Genomic DNA, 20,867 nt, shown 5'->3' on the forward strand with positions numbered 1-20,867 from the left:
CGATTGGGAAGAATGCCGACTAGATCGTAAATCTAACAGTAGTTTTTTGTTTAAATTCTGTGGTGGTACTATATCATGGTCATGTCGTGAACAGACATGTGTTTCATTGTCAACTGCGGAGGCCGAATTTGTCGCTTTGTCCGAGGTATCTCAAGAAGCGATTTGGATTCAGCGTCTACTAGTCGATTTGGGTGAGAGCGTTAAAACTGTACAGCTGAATGAGGACAAGCAGTCTTGTTTGAAAATGTTCAACTCGGATAAGTTTAGCAACAGGACAAAGTATATTGACACTAAATATAATTTTGTTAAAAATTTGCATCAAACTGGAAAAATTCAATATGTGTACTGCCCATCAGAAGTGATGATAGCTGATCTACTAACTAAACCATTGTGATCAGTAATCTGATCTTAAATGAAATCAAGTACAGAATTTATTGTAAATAGTCATTACTAGTCTTAAGATTTAAACATTACTTAATAAGTTCTTTATAAATATTTCTTGAACTACTGCTAACCTAAATAACTGATATTAAATTTAAAGCTTAACAGTATATGATATAGTACTAAAATCGAACCACTAAACTCACCCTGCCGAATTAATACTGATAGGTGAAGTGATAGAAAAAGAAAAATTGATTTAAAGCGATAGTACCGAAATTGTATTGTATCACAATAGAACCAGTAGCAAATATACCTTTGAAGTGTTCGCACACACCGTTTAAGAAACAATTAAGTCGTTTTCAATACATGTGGCTTATTCAAGATCAAGTGCGAACAATGCGTTTCAATCACGGTATGATCCCGAAGTCCATTGCATAAATCGTGAATTGGTGATTAAGTCAGGCAAGCAAATAGAATTGCATTTACTAAAGGATTGGTGCAATCAAGAACTTATCCTAGCCTTCGGTGAAGAAGGTGAAAAGCATAGTGACAACCTAACGTGAAAGGCCTCTCCAGTGTTTTTTGGTGCCGTTCTAGAAGAACGGGAAGAAATACCTTCGATACCGGCAAATACGGCTTCTACGGCTCGTTCACATTGGGTCGAATTCGCATAGAACAACTTCGGCAATTGAGTGGTCTGATCATCTGGAGCTTTCAGTGAAACTGAGAATTTACTACTTAACCATAGTATTCACTTTCAAAATCTTGAATGGCATGCTGTCTTGATATTTGTGTGATAGAATTGAAAGCGGAACTGATTTGCATAGGTACAATACTAGAAACGCATCTACTGCTAGAACACCAAGATTTTTGTTAGCCAGACCGCTAAACTCAATATTGTACAAGGGAATTCTTTTGTCGTGAATACGACTTACTTTACTATGGGGCGCCTTTTCAAAATTAGCCATATGGAAGAATGGGCAGAACTTAATCGTGAATATCTCGACTTGTATTAATGGTAGCAACATAATTATTTCACCATTTCATCAAAAATATGATCAGGAATTCAGGATAATATTTTGAACAGTGTGCGATAACCACAAACAACTCAAAAATTAAGTTTTCTTAAAATTTGAAAACAACGCGAAAAACACCTTACTTTCGCTTGGGTTTTTCGCGCAAGGACGACGATTTTGAGGTAGTCAGGCACATATCTTCAACTGAATGCGTATAAAAGGGGAACCGTGGTCGAAAATCGATCATTTCTTTTCGTGCGTTCGATGGAAGCAGACGTCGTGGGAGTGGAATCATCAACCAGCAGCGACGGAGCAAATTGAGTTCCTCAATTTGGTCCTTGTGAATGCTAGAACCGAATCCCTACAGCATATTGATAATTTCTTTCAATAATTTATGCAAATCCGAAATGAAATAATCGACAATAAAATTCTGTATGCGGCTATTTTTATAGCCGTTAGGACCGCCCATTAGTGAAAAAGCTACAAACGAAATCACATAAAAGGAAATCTCTTAACAAAAATTCAATCAGTTTGGATTCAATCGCCACTGCGAGCAGATGTGTTTTGTGTCGTCTGCACGCTTTCGACAAGAGCGATTACGTCACAGCTGCCAGTCATTAGCAGTGGGAAAAAAACAACGGTGGAGAGCATTGCACAATATCAGCCGTTCTAATGGCTCTAAAAGTTTTTTTTTTTCAATTCGATGCCCAATGACATTGGTGGAGTTCAAAAAGTTATGTATTTCACACATAAAGTCCATTTTGTAAGCATATATTTAGTTATTTAGTTCAAATTATTTTGATTTTTTATTCTTTTTACGCATTACGAAGATTGTATTTTCTTTTTGCTTATATATTTTTGTTAGACGTATAAAGTTACTGTGTTCGGTATGATGATGATGGATTTTTATTTTGTTTGAGAGTTAAAAATAATGAGCAGTCTATAAACGTCTGAGCCTCGTGCAGGTAGAGACTATTTGGAAAGCGAACAGGACTGGCCGAAGAGCCTTACAATTCAGTGTGTTAAGTTTGTTGATGGAATTTGGCTTGGTTCTGCTCATCCACAGTCTCGTTACTACATCGCAGCTGTGTGTAGCGATGAACTGCTCCGGCGGGGAGGGCCAGGTGAATTTTCTGATACTGGTAAAGATATCGGGTTCGATTCCTGATGTGATCAAGGATCTTCCCGGGTTGTATATTTTTTTGATTAACCCTGGATAGTAGATCCGAAATATTTGAATGTTATTTTATTGTCAGTCGTTCTTCTGAACTAGAATCTAAACCTGCTAGATTATTAGGATTATTCGTTTTTTTAAATGTGGAACACATTTTTGTTTTCTATATAGGCGTGCAAACTAGAAACTCTAGAAAAATACACGTAGAAATGTGGTCAGGTTTTGAACAATTACAGCTCAGTCAATTTTATATAAATTATTAATATTATGTCACCATTTGATTGGAAATATGTCTACGTATTGATTTGAATGTTCATAGGCATATATTTTTAATTGTGTATCATTGAAATGTTGATTAATAGCTAGCAGTGTCCTATTTGTCTGCAAAAAATCACCGGCATACTGGATTTCTCTGCCATAGTCGACGGTTTTGAAGGAGTAAGCGATATATCAAAGAGAAAGCATTGCTCTGATTGGTCAATTGATGCTAAAGCGCAGCTGCTGGAAGCACGCGAATGTATAAATATAAGCAAAATTATAGCTGATGTTTCAGTCCAATGAGTAGCATGCTAGAGGTAGGTTGTTGCTAGACAGCAAGACAAAAAGTGCCATAAAACGATTTGAAGCTTTAATTGGTATGTTCTGATCTTGTGTCATGCAACTTCGGATGAAATTCCATGTTATGTCGTTTCGCCTGAGAAATTGACAACTACCCCAGGGTAAATTTGGAGTGCATAAGATTAATTTCCAATTTATATAAGATGAACTCGATTGATAATAAGAAACTCGCTTCAACCGAAATCGCAGAATGGTTGTAATGGTAGAGTAACGCTATAAAAATAACTGCTTGCATACAAAACTCGAACACAAGTTTGGCGAAGAGAAGCTTAAATATCGATATCCGTATCGCAAGCTTAAATATCGATATCCGTATCGTGTACAAACATATAATTGCATACATTTGGGCTATTGGTCGGCTACAAAACAAATACAAATCACGACAAATAAAGTCTATACTCTGAGTTCGCGTGTTCGGTTTTGGTTCCTAATAAAGTTCAATCTAAGCAGACTCTCATGTATTTGCGAATTCAAAAGTGTGACGATTGATTGAACTGTTCGATTGTAAATCATTAGAAATTTTGGTTGCCTTGTTCCACATCAATGGCTCGAACATGGGGCTGATCCTTGTAGTTTTTGTCGTGAATATGACTTACTTTACTATGGGGCGCCTTTTCAAAATTTACCCTTTGAGAGAGTGATAAGTTTTTAATCGTGAATATCTCCTGTTGCATCTAACGTATCAACATAATTTTTGATACATGTCATCGTAAATATGATCAGCAATTTATGATAACATATTCAGTTGTATGACATCATCACAAATAATTCAAAATTAAAGTTTTCTAAAATGTTTGGTATCAAGTATCAGTTCATCTTTGAAACAATTGCGGGACGTTCGCAGAGCCAGTTTCGTTTCAAACAGGAGCGATTGCGTCATCCTACTGCTAGTCGTTTGCATTGGGGCAAAATGGGGAACATTGTACAAAATCAACCCTTCTAATTGATACTTCATTCATCAAACAATAACTGAATCATGTTATAAATTTAGACAGGGCTGTATCCATTCGGAATACGAAATAATTAATTCACTTTTTACGTAAATATTTCTAGGATTAGGTTAGTTTTTAAGTAGTTTAAGGAAATTTGCAGAATCAACACTTGCTCTTTAGCAAAATTATTACAGCATATGCAAAATACAAAGAAACAGAATGAAGGTCACAAATTGGAACAAAGATGAAAAGAAACACTGTATCACTTAATTTGTAAACTATTTTAAAACTACGAAAAATTTAAAATAAATTATTACATTAAACGCAAAAAATGATACTTCATTCATTCTTGCCTAAGTAGTTGACTCGTTCGATCCAGATTAGATATTTTACCTGATATTTTTTTTCATTCCCAAAACCCAGATCTAAAATTTGGTTTCTCGTCCAGAATTTCAGAATTTGATTCTAAGCCGGGATTTTGGAACCGAATTTTGGATCTGAGATAAGGATTGATTCGAAACCTGGACTTTGGATCTGAATTTTGAAACTGAATTCTGGAACAGAAATAGTGGTTCAGCTCCGAATTCAGTTCAGAAATTCCTTATCGGAATTCAGATTTAGAATATAGTTTCAGAATTCAGGTTCAGAATTCTGAACCAGAAATTCTGGATCTTCAGATCGAAATCCATTTATTTCTACTATGTAATGGTGTTAAAAAATTATTCTACTAGAATTTCGGTTCCAAAGTTCAGTTCTACAATTCTAGAAAGGTAACTAAACTTAGGAACTAGATTTGGAAGATCTTTGAACTAAATTCTGGATCTTCTGAGCTGAATTCTGGATTCGAATTTGAAAACGAAATCCTGGATCGGAGTTCTGTAACTAAAATTCAGCTGCGTATCAGAATCCAGGTCCAGAGTTTAACTGTTCAGAATTCAGTTACCGAGTTTAAGTTCAGAACTCAGTTCCCGAATCTAGCATCGAAATTGAGTTTCAGGATTCAATTCCAGCATTCGGATCAAAAGTTCTTGGTTCTTGAATTCCAGTTAAAGAATTCAGAATCTGCAACGTCAAAGAAACTGAACGATGTATTTTATTCGTATTCACGTCATCCGGTTATGTCTCTGACATTATCCACCCGCTTTTTGTTTACTGGTTAAGATATGTGCTAACATATTAATTATCATTTAGATAACTCGTTCTGTTCACACATTTGTAGAGATATAAGGTGAGACCATTATCATCATCATCTAATGAATTAGTTATAATTTCTCGAATAACATTAACGCCATCCAATTCAACTATGCCATTCAAACTGTGTAGAAAACAATTCCCGGCGAGGATTGTGTTCGCAATAACAACAAATAACGTCTAGGGTAGAACTCTAGATAAAGTAAGCATTTGCTTAACAAATCCAGTATTCTCACACCAACAATTATATGAAGCAAGCAAAGCCTCGTACAGGAAGTATAGGTAATTGGAAAAAACTAGAGTTTGATTTAAAAATCAGTCGAAACATTATGTGAAGAATATTTTATTAGAACCTAGAGGCGAGATTAAATTCTCAAAAATATTTAAAAAAAGGCAACGATGCATACAAAATTGACTGATAAGTGGAATTGATTTGAGATTTTTCGATTTTGGTTAAATGGCCTGCAATGATATGAAAGTTATTAACGAATCATACTTACGTGTACCATCCAATACCGACTGAAATCAGCCCTACTGTAACAGCAGCACTGATTCCACCTATAAGAGCAACAATATACATTGCAACAGCTCCGTCCATTTCAACTGGTCGCTGAATAACTCCATTGACACGCTGTGGTAATAAATTTTCATCTACGCGCTGTTCTGTTTGTCTTAGTTTGTTTTCCACATTTTGATATTTGTTGACAGAATAAATTGGATGTTTAGGTTTAATGACCTGAGGTGATGGTGGAAGATTGGCCTGAGATTCAGAAATTGTTTCTTTATCAGTAATCTTTTCGATTTGAAGATTGGTCCCATCATGGTTTTCAGAGACGACATTCAACATCCTATCGTAAAATCGAGGATCACTCGGATCAACTGCGAATTCGACAGGTTTATTTAAATCAATATCATCTTTAAGTGGAAGTTGATAGGAGAAAGCAGGTCGAGCGTTTTCTTCCAATTCAGCTCTTTGCAAGATGTTTCTATTTAACTGGAATCGTTGAAGATGTTCCAAAAACCGACGACGGGCTTGTTCTTCGATTAGTTCATTTATTGTCTTCAGAAATTCCGGTGCCTCTCTTCCATCTATGAATATATAACATTTGCAGTGCTTATTAATGATGGACTGTTATAATAATTACCATTAGAAGCCCATGATGTATGTCCCATTTGACTTGGTTTGGTCCTACGAAGTCCTGCAAAGAAAACAATGAAGTATGTATAATATTATATATATATATATATATATATATATATATATATATATATATATATATATATATATATATATATATATATATATATATATATATATATATATATATATATATATATATATATATATATATATATATATATATATACGGTCGGCCATGTAACTTTTTTTTAAGCACGACTGTTGTCCTTCAAGGCTTGAATTGTCTCTGGCAACATAACACTTATCTTTGACAGCCTTCCAAAGATAATAGTCTAACGGCGTCAAATCACAGCTGCGGCCAAACGACATCCGAATTTCGACTGATAATTCGATCTTCGAAGACTGTGCGCAGAAAATCGATCGTAGCGTTGACTGTGTGGCACGGAGCGCCGTTTTGTTGTAACCGAATGGTGTCCAAGTTGTCCTCTTCAAGTAACGGGAAGAACCAATCGCTAATCATGACGCGGTAGCGCTCGCCATTGATCGTGGCGGCGGCTCCTGCCTCATTTTCGAAGAAAAATTGCCCAATGATGCCGCCAGAACAAAATCCGCACCGAACCGTCACTATCTGAGGATGCATCGGCTTCTCCATGATAACGTGCGGGTTTTCCGTTTCCCAGATGCGACAATTTTGCTTATTAACATAATCGCCGAGATGAAAATGTGCTCATTCGAGAAGAAGATTTTTTGGCGTGCACATTCCGCAACATTACCATGATTTTCAAAGTAAAACTGCACTATTTTCACGCGTTCCTCAAGCGTATACACAACCATTTTCGTTCAGCGTAAGGATAAAACTAAGTTTCTGTCAAATCAGAAATGATATTAAGGTTACCAATGTCGAAATAACCGCTAGTTCAAAAAAAAAAAAAATTTAGATTGTGGACCCTGTATATATAACCATTTTTAATCCACCTAGAGGTATGATGATGCCTTTCTCATATTACTCATATTTTCAAAAATATCATTTGAAAATTCTGTCAAGAATTTTTTTTTCAATTTTGAATATAATAGAAACTTTTTTTGGGTATAAACTAACATAATCTTTCCATTTTGTAAACAGTTATGTCAAGTTGATAAGAATTTTTCTTTATTTTGCATCGTCGCACTAAACGATTAAACACGAATTAAATCATCTCTGAGAAAATTGAGTGAGTCTCGTTTTAGGGGTTTTGACCACTATTTCCGGTACTTCTGTAACCGGGAACTTGGAATAAGTATTGCCCAGGTCGATTCGTTTTGTAAGTAACTAATATAGCCTGGAAGTTAAATCAGTTTGGAGCCAAACCTACAGGAATTTTCCCCTTTTTTGCATCGTCGCTCTAAACGACGGTGTATAATTTTAAACAAACTTTACCCTAAGAAAGCCTGATGAAATTTATTTGCAACCTATGGGACTCTAAGAGATTTTTTATTTTATGAGTGACATTATTTGTCACACACTCACACATACACACACACACTGACATTGCTCAGCTCGATGAACTGTGTCGAATGATATAGTTAGCGTTCAACTTCCGAGCCAAACAGTCGATGTTTTCTCAGGAGTCGCACAATCTATTCACTACGTTTAGGGGAAGATGGGGTAAAACGCACCCTCGAGGCATAATGCACCTTTTGCTTTTCTCAAAAGTTACCAATTTTTTCACTGAAATTTGAATGAAACTGAAAGACCTCCATAACAAAAGATTACTATAAAACTTCGGTAGCGATGGTTCAATCATATCTCAAAAAATTATAAAAAACCAATTATGCCTCTGTTATAAGTAATTTTTGATGTTCATTCCATAGTAATTTTCTAACGTGAGGAAGACGATTTTAATTATGTAACCAGTAAACTTTTTTGCCAATGATTCGGGTTTCTAAAATTAGTTCTAATACAGACGATGTATTTGCAAATTTATAGAAAAATCGTCAAATTTATCGTCTCATATTTTTGGGGGCAAAATTTTACGAATTGTGTGAGGCAAAATGCTCAAGTAGTCGCTTACAAAAATTATCCATAAGTTATCAATTTTATGAATAATAGTGAACAATCTTCCACCTGGCAAATATTTCGTCAACGAAAAGTCTAAAGCTTTCTTCAAATAAGAAAAAGGAGCTTTATGAGGGTGCATATTGCCCCGTGGTTGTCATGAACTTCAATCCGTTGTTTTGATGGATGTTTACCCGTTGTTTAAGATCATCCTGCCTTTATGTTCATATAATCGTCACTTCGCGTAATTTTGAATGTACATTTTTCATGTTTTCCACGATAGGGCATCATGCCCCGCATATATTTCAGAAAAAAGATATTCATGTATTTTTCAATGTACTAAGCGAGTATTTGTACGTAATTCTGAGAAATAATGATTACGGAAGATAGTCATGCATAAAACTCTTCCGTGTTATTCTCTATAGTTAAGATATAGCTACATTTCCTTAGGGGGAGCCTTTTACCCCATCTACCCCTATTTGACAATCAGATCCTTCAAATTAAAGTACAGTGCTCGCGAAATCCGCGACGTAAACGCCGGGATGCGTGAAAACACGTTTCGGATCGATTATTCGAGCTTTCCGAAACACTTTTCGCACGAAGTGATCCATAAATTCGTCGAAAAGGAGCTTGGTTTAACCCGCGAAACAGACGGCTTGGGTGCACCTTCATGAAGGTCAGTAACCTCGAGCTAGCCGAGAAGATTGTTGAGCAACACGACAACAAGCACGAGTTCAACGTCGACGGGAAGTCCTACAAGTTACGAATAACGACGGTGGACGGAGCGGTTGATGTACAAATATTCGATCTTCCCGAAGACGTCACTAACAATCAAATCGCGTCTTTTTTCGCTGACTACGGTGAAGTGCTAAAAGTTCGTGAACTCTTTTGGGATAATCTTTACGGTGTTTTTGAAGGAGTAAAGATTGGTGTGCGTATCGCACGGATGGTGGTGAAGAAGAATATCCCCTCACTCGCATCCAGGGGGAAGATACAACGGTAGGTTACAAGGGGTAGCGGCACACTTGCTTACATTGCCACGAATTTGTACACATTGGCATCCCGTGTGTGCAAAACAATAAGCTACTAGTGCAGAAGCTCACTGCGGACCTCTCATACGCGAACATCACGAAAATGTCGGCCCAGCCGAAGAAGACAACACGGATGAAAAAACCACCGCTACAGCCGAACAAAAAAATTGAAGCACAGCAAAGGCGAGTCTGCACACGACATATCGGATAGTGAAATGAAATGTTGATGGACTTCGTCAGCGTTAACATTGGAACCTTCAATATAAACACGATAACCAACGAAACAAAACTGAGCGCTCTCCACACTTTCGTCCGATCGATGGATCTCGATATTGTCTTCGTACAAGAAGTTAAAAACGAAACACTAACATTACCAGGCTACAACGTGGTTTGCAATGTGGACCATGCGAAGAGAGGTACTGCTATTGCTCTAAAATAACACATGAAATTCTCTCATGTAGAAAGGAGCCTGGATGGGAGATTGATCGCACTGCGTGTAAATAATGTTACACTGTGTAATATATATGCTCCATCCGGTACTGTTGTTCGAGCGCAACGCGAGCGTTCCTTCAACACAACTGTCGCTTACTACCTCCGTCATCGGACAGAACACACCATCGTCGGTGGCGATTTCAACTGCGTGTTGAGAATATGCGATGCTACACGAACGAACGCTAACCGATCGTTACAATCAGCCATCCAACAACTACATCTGCATGACGTGTGGATCCAGCTTCGACCACGTGACATCGAGTACACCTACATCACGCACAACTCCTCGTCTAGGCTCGATCGTCTGTATGTAAGCGCTGGTTTTCGAAATCATCTGAGAGCCACCGCCACTCACGTTTGCTGCTTCTCCGATCACAAAGCTGTCACCGCAAGAAGTTGCCTTCCTTTCACCGACCGATCTCATGGTACCGCATGGTCGCTTCGCCCACACCTTTTGACTACCGAGAATATTGACGAGTTTAAAATTCGGTGGCAATATTGGACTCTTCAACGCCGTTACTACCGTACTTGGATGCACTGGTGGTTGATGTGCGCAAAACCCAAAATAAAACCTTTCTATCGCTGGAAGTCAAAGCTCGCCTTCGACAAGCGTATGACGGATATCAAAACAATCCGGGCATGCTAACCACGATCAACCGGATAAAAGCAGAGATGCTCTCTCACCAGCGACGGTTATCGGAGATGTTTATTCGGATCAACGAGACATTCGTAGCAAACGAACCCCTTTCTACCTACCAGCTGGGTGAGCGAGTGCGGAGAAGAACCATGATCGAGCGCCTGAAGAACGAAAGAAACGAAGTCATCGAAGACTCCACTACTATCCAGGATCATATGGTACAATACTTCACCGATCTTTACGCACGTAAGTATGTGGAGGAAGTAGAAGGGGATCCCTTTCAGTGCCAATGAGTTATTCCATTAATGAGTCCTGTATGAACGAAATCACCACAAGCGAAATACTGTCCGTTATCCGTAGTAGTATATTAAAAAATCATCCGGGTCTGACGGGCTGCCTAAGGAATGTAATTTGGGCAGTTTCGATGTAATCCACCGAGAGTTTAACCTGAATGAACGAAGCGATCAGATCTAATTTTCCTACGCAGTTCGTTGATGATGTAATTGTGTTGGTTAAAAAACGAGGTGTGGGCAACACCGCTTGATCGTAAAGGCCTATTAGTTTGGTCAATTTTGACTACAAAATTCTCGCACGGATTCTAAAACTGAGAATAGAAAATGTTATGCAACATTTTAACGAAATCGCAAAAATGTACAAACATAGCACAAACATCTTTCAAGCTACGTTGGCTATAAAAGATCGGATAGCTCTGCTAAAAGCAAACAAAATGAAAGGCAAACTGGTGTGTTTCGATATTGATCAAGCCTTTGATCGGGTGGATAAAAGTTTTCTATACAAAACTATGTGCTCTTTAGGCTTCAACGCGGGGCTTATACATTTGCTTTCTCGCATATCAGAAGCCTCTTCGTCGCGTTTATTGATAAACGGACACCTCTCAGCACCCTTCCCTATTCAGCGGTTAGTCCGCCAAGGAGACCCCCTTTCGATGCATCTCTTTGTTCTTTATTTGTACCCTCTGGCAACAGCTGGAGCAGGTATGTGGAACAGTTGCTTATGCGGACGACATCAGTACCATTGTTACCGGTGCGGACCAACTGGATGAGATGCGTGTGCTTTTTAGGCAATTTGAACGAGTGGCTGGGACTCGCTTGAATGAAGCGAAGACAACTGCCATCGATGTTGGTGTGACGGATAACCCTTCGGTAGTTGACTGGATATCAAAGACATCATATTAACAAGATATCCAGCTCTCACATTTCCCGAACAAATCATTGGCAACAACATTTTTTTGCGAACATGGCACCCTCAGGCGAGTTCGCATCGAATTTCGTACACAGAAGTAGGGAGAGAAATGTCAAATTCGTGCGCGCCAAAATAGCAGCACTGCGCACCCATACAATTGACATGATATGAAGACAAACACGAAATAAGGTCCTAAGTGCAAATGACAGTTTCTCTTTGTTTACTTTCTCTTTCGAGTATTACGGTCCAATCTGCAATCTTTCCAACTAACACTTTACATAGGATAATAGCAAAAACCATCAACTTTCGATATGCCCTGTAGAATTTGTTGGAAATTACTGGAATTTGCCGTAATAATTAAAAGAGAAAGTAAACCAAGAGAAACTGTCATTTGCACTTGGGACCTTTTCTAATGTTCATCGAGATATGTTTAATGTGACACCATGCGATGGCGTTGCTGAACTGAAGATTATTTTCGCTCCAAGCTGACAGGGTCTGCTGGATATGCACTGAACCCACAATAAAAATTCTATCAACTCAGCGCAGTGCACTGTACATGTGGGTCAACCAAAAAATTCCACACAGACGAATAATGAACGTCATGCGACAAACCGACGGTGAGCAATGTTTGCATTGTACAGAACAGACTGAAACCATCGAACGCAAATTCTTTGACTGCTTGAGAGTAAGGGAAGCTTACAATCTTCTACAGCAAAAACTTTCGGCACTAGTTGGTAGCCGGCACATATTCCAGAGTAGATCGCAAAAACTACGCGAACGCAAATCTTAAAAACCTTGTTAAGCTACATCAACTTTATTGAAGAATGCAACGGCGCAGTAGATATGAATGCATTAAGTTTTCATTTTAGTATCCCGATATAATAATTTTATCTTGAATTCCGATTGAGACCTAATAAACGTATTAAAAAAATGATATAGAACACTTAGCCCTACGGGCCAATTTTCACGAGTCAATTTTTCAAGTGATTGTATAAATTTTCTATATGAGAAAAGCAATAAGAGTACTTTTATAGAAAAGCATCGCTATCGTGATTTTGTAATAACTCTAACAAGTAGGTACAAATTGAAAAAAAGTTTTTAAATTTACGTATTTTTCACCTGAAAAATAGAACCAAATCTATGGGACCATAAGATTTGTCTTTTGAATCTAAGAAAATCGGTTCAGCTATCTCTGAGAAAATCGTGTGACAGTGTTTGCTTAGCCTTTCTATATGAGAAAGGCAAAAAGGATGTAAGTTTGTATATTTCTAACAACATAACTCCGGAACTACTGAGCGGATTTCCACCAACCTTGACACAAATACTTCTAGTTTCAGAGATGGCCATAAGCGTATATTACAAGGGAGGGAGCGTAGCTAGTGTCCTTGTTAATGACACTTGCTACGCTCCCTCCTTGGTCATGAAAAAAAATCATATAACTTGACGAAAATCGATACTTTTTGAAGACCATAGAAATATTTGGCATACCTTCGATATGATTATATGGGGGGTGGATGTAGAAAATGCCTTTCAAAAGGAATAATGTATGTAACGGTATAACTCCGAAACTACTGAGCGTATTGCCACCAAACTGGTCATGAGGATATTTTTAGGAGGGAGGGAGCGTAACAAGCGTCCTTAACAGGGGAATCGTGAGTAAATTTATCTAATTTTACGAAAATCGATATTGTTTTAGGACCATAGATACTTTTTGCACAAAATTGATATGATTATAGAGTATTTCGGGGGATGTACTAAGAGCCTCTAAAAGGGGGTTGTAATGTTTGTAATTACATAACTCCGAAACTACTGAACGGATTGTCACCAAACTTAGCACAGGTACTTCTTACTCTTCAGAGATGGTTATAAGGATATTTTATAGGGAAGGAAGCGTTGCAAGTATATTTAACAAGGCGGGGAGGTCAAGACAAAATTGATCTCATTTGACTCATTTTGAATCGTTAATTTTGAAGATCATAGCTACATTTTGCATAACTTACATATGATTATAAGAGTGTGTAGCAAGTGTGCTTAACATGGATGGGGACAATGAAGGAATTAATCTAATTTGAATAGAATCGATACTTTTTGAAGATCATGCATACTTTCTGAAAAACTCAAATATGGTCTTAAGGTGAAATCTCAAAAACCTTTTTAAATCCACCTAGTGGTGTAATGATGCCTTTTTCATATTATTTTGTTTTCAAAAACATCACTAGAAGATTCTGTCAAGATTTTTTTACAAACCTGAATAAAATCAAAAACTTTCTTTGGTAAAAACTACCATCACCTTTTCGATTCGTAAACAGCTATGTCAAATTTATATAGATTTAAATGTGGCAACATTGCACGCTATACAAAATTTAACAAAGCATACTGTGTGTTAGGCAGGTGCGTTTTCTTCTTCTTCTGTACCAGCACGTAGCGATGCGTACCGATTTTGCATCATTTTGTATGACAGTTTGAAAATTTTGATACTCATTGCCCTATAATTTCGGAACCGGAAGTCGGATCTAGATGAAAATTATCAGTGTCTTTTAAGACACTGAGAGCATCAATTTGAGTCATGATTTGTGAAAATCGGTTCAACCGTTGCGGAGAAATTGAAGTGAATTCCGATTTTGGAGCTTTTCTTCACTATTATCGGTGCGTTTGGAAGCAGAAACCGGGCACTTCTAGTCCCAAAGTAGATTTACATATTCACCAACTAACAAGGTCTGCCAACTAGACGAATTTACCAGCATATTTTATAAACATGTGCACCTCATTTCACCCTCGCTTGTGAAAATATACACATGGAACTAAAAATTTTTACTAATCGCACTGTAATTCCGGAATCGGAAGTCGGATCTAGATCAACTTTTCGGGGACTTTTTAAAGAATTTCAGGACCTTTCATTTGAATCTCAGTTTGTAAAAATCGATTAAGAAATTTCCGAGAAAATTTTCTCATAGATTTGCACATATTGCCTTGTAATTCCGGAACCGGAAGTCGGATCGGAATAAAATTCAACAGCAATCTATGGGACCATATGACCTTTCATTTAAATCTAAGTTTGTGAAAATCGGTCACGTCATCTCTGAGAAAAGTGAGTAACAATTGTTTTAATTTTTTTGGTGCATATCACCCTGTAATTCCGGAACCGGAAGTCGGATCGGGATGATACCGTAAGTCTTTTCATTCGAATCTGGGTTTGTGAAAGTAGGTTCAGCCATCTCTAAGAAAATCGAGTGACATTATTTGTCACATACACACATACATACATACACACATACATACAAATACACACACAGACATTTGTTCAGTTCGTCGAGCTGAGTCGAATGGTATAAGGAATTCGGCCCTCCGGGCCTCGATTCAAAAGCCGGTTTTCACAGTGATTGTATAGCCTTTCTATATGATAAAGGCAAAAAGGCGCACAAAATTTTAACCGCTTGAGTTGACCGAATCGTCGCACAAAGCATAACAAGAAAAACCGACACATAGAAACCAGGAATATTTTCAGTGATTGAACGCAGTGGGCTTACCACTCGTTTTGTTGGCTTGTAAAACAAACTCATTGCACAGTGGTCCGGATCCACAATTTAGGGGGACAAAAACGTTTGTGGCTTAGCCTTATACTTTAGAGCTATGATGTCTTCGGAACAGATGATCAGTGAAAGATAAGCCATATTTTGAAGCTAATAGCATATAGGGTGGTTCTAATTATTAGGGTGATCCAAAAATTATTTTCCGTATGTGTTGAGATAGAGGACTGCATTCTTCGGCAAAATTGTAGGAAAACTTATATCAAGCAACTTTGCCGAAAACACTATTGTAGTATCTCTAACGGTTTTAGTGTTACAGCTATTTTAATAGATCAACTTAGGGTGTTCCTAAAAAAATCAGATTTTTTGCTCTAGCTTTCTTAATATTCACTTCTCGATTTTGGTGTCTTTGAATATCTTTTAGAGTTTGTTGAAACCAATTTTTTCAAGACTAGCGCATTCAGGTAGCGTTTTCTGAACCGAAGTTATGAGCAAAACTAGTTCAAAAAACAGATCATTTTTAAACTGCTATATCTAACATTGGAGCAAACGGAAAAAAATCGGTTTGTTTCATTTGATAGAAAATACTTTCGAGCATGTTTATAGAAAAAATGGCGGAGGAGATATTTTTTTAAATTGTGTTCAAACATTGGGTTTTTTTTATTGAAAAATGCCCTTTCATGTAAGACATTTATTAGCTATACATTAGGGTGGGACAAGGTTGTATGGGAAAAAATATTTTCTCGCTCCACCAAACTTTTCGTGTTCGTTTTGGGTCCCATAGAAACTATGTATAATTTTAGCTCGATAGGAGAAACTATATTTTCGCGCCCGCGGTTCAAAGTTTGTATGGGATTTAGTATGGGAAAACTAACTTTTAACAAAAAAAATCATCTGGAGGTCACCCTATATACTCAAAAAATCAGCGGGCATGTAATTTTTGTAAGAAATATAATGAGGAAGAAAACCTTCGAAGACTGTAACATAATCCGACATCTGTGAAAAATGTTATTAAAGAAAAACCGACACAAGGTCCGAACGATGGCTCATTCCTTAATGTATCTAGCACCACTGCTGCTAGTGGTGGTAATGTGAGTTTGCTTTCTTTTATCATGCTACAACGGTTGATCTGAGTTGTTTGATCACATTACCACCACTAGCAGCAGTGGTGCTAGATACATTAAGGAATGAGCCATCGTTCGGACCTTGTGTCAGTTTTTCTTTAATAACATTTTTCACAGATGTCGGATTATGTTACAGTCCTCCAAGGTTTTCTTCCTCATTAAATTTCCTACAAAAATTACATGCCCGCTGATTTTTTGAGTATATAGGATGACCTCCAGATGATTTTTTTGTTAAAAGTTCGTTTTCCCATACTAAATCCCATACAAACTTTGAACCGCGGGCGCGAAAATATAGTTTCTCCTATCGAGCTAAAATTTTACATGGTGATTATGGGACCCAAAAGGAACACGAAAAATTTAGTAGAGCTGAAATCAATATTTTGTCCCACCCTACTATACATATTAAAATAAGGTATTGCTGTCTTCTAGCGTGTTAAAATTAAAAATGTTAATTCAGCTGCATAATCGGGAAGATGGTGTACACTCACGTTGATTGTTACTCTATTCGATAATGCTATTACAGGATCAGACGTTAAAAGAAATCGTTTGAATACATCCTCTAGATTCACTAAACGATTGAATTTCTGCGGATGGAACTGCCTATACTTGCGAATTGATTTATTTCGACTCTCTTACGCTTCCTTACTGTACAATATTTGCTATCTGTTTGGTTCCCTTGCGATTGATTGTTGAGCAAGAAGGCTGGATAATCTGGAACAACAATTATCCTTCATCTGTTTCCCTTTGCTGCCCAGAATAATAATCTTTCAAAAGGAAAACACGGAACTAACAGCAGGAAGTGGACAAAGTAAATGCAGAAATTGCAGAGCTTTCTCCCACAGTACTGGGGAAAGTATTTGTATCAACGAAGGTAGTGTTCTGCCCAGGCCCGTGCGCAGGAATCATCCATGGGGGGGGGTTTTCGAGGGGAGAGGGGGGGGGGGGGTGTCCAAAAGACGAAAAGGCGCCTCATCCACTATATTGACAATGTAAAACGAATTCTGACAGGCTCGTGCGCAGAAATCATTAAAGCGGGGGGGGGGGGGGGTTGTTCAAATTATGTCAGTTTATAAATTGATAAAAAATTGATAAAAAAATATGAATTGTCAAGTTATTTGCACTTTGATATAATAAGTACTCCATTGTTCATGAAACTTAATTTAAAAAAAATTCTTCATGGGGGGGGTTAAAACCCCCAAAACCCCCCCCTGCGCACGGGCCTGGTTCTGCCTGAACGATACGAAAGTGTTAAACGACATAACAGGCATACACTCCCAAGCTTGGTATATATGCAAGCGCTCAGGAAAAGCTCTGAATTTTTCAAGAACTGAAACAAATGAGAATAATCCAAACAAATATCAATTTGGAATTTCGCTTCTGCACGCAATGATTCGATCTATGGAACTTTGGCTAAAAGTGAGTTATTGTTTGCACATTGAGAAACCGACATGGCGCGTGTCCCGACAAAATCAGCATGTCAAGGAGCAAGAGACAAACATTCTAACGGCATTAAAAGAGCGGCTAGGATTACGTATTAGCAAAGACATCATATTAACAAGATATCCAGCTCGCACATTTCTAGAATAAATCATTGGAAACATCCTTTTTTGCGAGCATGGTGCCCTCAGGTGAGTCCGCATCGAATCTCGTACATTGAAGTAGGGAAAATAAACGTCAAAATCTTGCGCGCCAAAATAGCAGCACTGCGCACCCACACAATCGACATGATATGTTGAATGTGATGCCGTGTGATGATGGTATCTGGGCCCGTAGATTTTTCAAAGAATATAACACAGTAGCGCAAATCATCGAGTTAAATGGAAATATACTTGAACGGTTTTTTATAATCTTAACGTTGATAAACAGCAATGTGAAGATTTCGGTACCTGCTTTCCAGGAGAATTCGTTTTGTGGAGCTGTATGGATGGTATGCTCTGTCGCCAACCGTGCATAAACTTCTGGTGCATGGGACTGCAATTATAAAACATACTTTGCTTCCTATTGGTATGTACAGTAAGGAAGTGCAAGAGAGTCGAAATAAATCAATTTTCAAACGATTTCTTTTAACGTCTGATCCTGTAACAGCATTATCGAATAGAATAACAACCAACGTGAGTGTACACCATCTTCCCGATTATGCAGCTGAATTAACATTTTTAATTTTAACACGTTAGAAGACAGCAATACCTTATTTCAATATGTATAGCTAATAAATGTCTTACATGAAAGGGCATTTTTCAATAAAAAAAACCCAATGTTTGAGCACAATTTAAAAAATTTAAAAAAATATCTCCTCCGCCATTTTTTCTATAAACATGCTCGAAAGTATTTTCTATCAAATGAAACAAACCGATTTTTTTTTCGTTTGCTCCAATGTTAGATATAGCAGTTTAAAAATGATCTGTTTTTTGAACTAGTTTTGCTCATAACTTCGGTTCAGAAAACGCTACCTGAATGCGCTAGTCATGAAAAAATTGGTTTCAAGAAACTTTAAAAGATATTCAAAGACACCAAAATCGAGAAGTGAATATTAAGAAAGCTGGAGCAAAAAATCTGATTTTTTTAGGAACACCCTAAGTTAATCTATTAAAATAGCTGTAACACTAAAACCGTTAGAGATACTACAATAGTGTTTTCGGCAAAGTTGCTTGATATAAGTTTTCCTACAATTTTGCCGAAGGATGCAGTCCTCTATCTCAACACATACGGAAAATAATTTTTGGATCACCCTAATAATTAGAACCACCCTATATGCTATTAGCTTCAAAATATGGCTTATCTTTCACTGATCATCTGTTCCGAAGACATCATAGCTCTAAAGTATAAGGCTAAGCCACAAATGTTTTTGTCCCCCTAAATTGTGGATCCGGACCACTGTGCATTGATTCGCAATGGATTTTTGAATCCTTCACACTTTGAATATATCCACATCAATCGTTATTGTTACTGATTACTATTGCACTAGAACTATGAATTATGAGTAATTATGATTGACTAACTTGCTAACCATGTATATGCCTGAGTTTAGTAGCAAGCATGGATTCTCCTTCAAAAGAACGATTCGAGACAAGAAAACATTCAAGTATTTTCGTTACCCTTGACAGTAGTACCAGACCCTTCACGCCGATGAGATGAAATTTATGTAAAAGTATTCACTTGACACGCATGATAGAGCGCGGTCGAATTTCCTTATCGAATAAAACGCTGTTAAAATAATTTGTTAATTACTTCCAATATATTCTATTTTAATTGACTTTCATTATCATCTTCGAATAAGAAGAGAGTGGTTATATTATTATTTTTCTTTGTATCAATAGGATCGTAGCACTAGCTATGCTATGAATCGACTGCGAAGTCCGTTGAAACAGAAAGGCTAAATTCCACCATAAACGTAATACCAAGACTTAGCTTTGCTTGTCTAGCTGCGATGGTTATTCGAGTTTTTTTTATTAACCCATTCAATTATATGGGGATTGTGCCAAATGAATTATGTTCTGTTTTCAGTATAATGATACATTTTCCATTAACATACGGAGTGTATCGAAAATAAGCTATCCACAAATTTTTCTTTCAAATTATGATAAAAAAAACGATATTTTATTCAAACTAAAAATTGATCCTTTATTGTACGAGGTTCAACTTAAGCATAATGAAAACCGGATGAAATTTAAGTTATTTCTTCACGAATTTTCGAACTTTTGATCGAACGCTCTTCATCAAGTTCCGGACAATGTTACATCGCATTTTTTGGACGCTTGAGCCCAAATTTTTTTTGAACTCTTGCATGTTCCCAGCTGCCCTACCAGTCTTCTTGAAGACCCTCTCCACGATTGCCCAGTAACATTCGATGGGTCGACGTTGAGGGCAATTTGGTGAATTGACATTTTTCTCAACGAAATGTATACCCTTTTCCGCAAGCCAATTGGGAGTGGTTTGGCATAGTGAGCGCTAAATCCGGCCAAAGCAATGGAGGTGTACTATGCTTTTTATATAAAGGCAGCAATCTGTTCTAGAGACACTCAGATCGATAGATTTCTGCATTTATAGTTCCGGTAGTGTAAAAAATAGTTGACTTCAAATCACAGGAACATATTGCTTGTCATACCAATACTTTTCGATCGAATTTCTCCACTTGAATCGACCTGTCCGCATCGCTCACATCCTCACCAACGACGACAGTAAAGTATTGTGGATCTGGAAGAATTTTTGAGTCCTCCTTTACATAAGTCTCATCGTCTATCAAAACGCATGTTGCTGCTCGCTTCTTCTGTTCTACACTTTGTTTCGAGATTTTCTGCTTCTTGTAGATTTTCAGATGATTTCGCCTCTTGATACGCTGGATCTTTCCGACACTCGTTCCTGCTT

The 20,867-nt window shown here is 37.5% G+C and overlaps 1 protein-coding gene across 3 annotated transcripts in view; it reads right to left on the minus strand.

Moving 5' to 3' along the window:
• LOC131432889 (protein cab-1) overlaps window positions 1-20,867 on the minus strand; it is a 74,855-nt gene that overhangs the window by 39,555 nt on the left and 14,433 nt on the right. For all 3 annotated transcript variants that reach the window (XM_058599461.1, XM_058599462.1, XM_058599463.1), the window contains exons 3-4: window positions 6,458-6,511; window positions 5,813-6,401 (exon numbers count right to left, since the gene is read on the minus strand). In XM_058599461.1, coding sequence (XP_058455444.1) covers window positions 5,813-6,401; window positions 6,458-6,511 — 643 coding nt within the window. The remainder of the gene's footprint in view (window positions 1-5,812; window positions 6,402-6,457; window positions 6,512-20,867) is intronic.

The sequence above is a fragment of the Malaya genurostris genome, chromosome 2 (genome assembly GCF_030247185.1).
Source record: "Malaya genurostris strain Urasoe2022 chromosome 2, Malgen_1.1, whole genome shotgun sequence".
Lineage (NCBI taxonomy): Eukaryota > Metazoa > Arthropoda > Insecta > Diptera > Culicidae > Malaya > Malaya genurostris.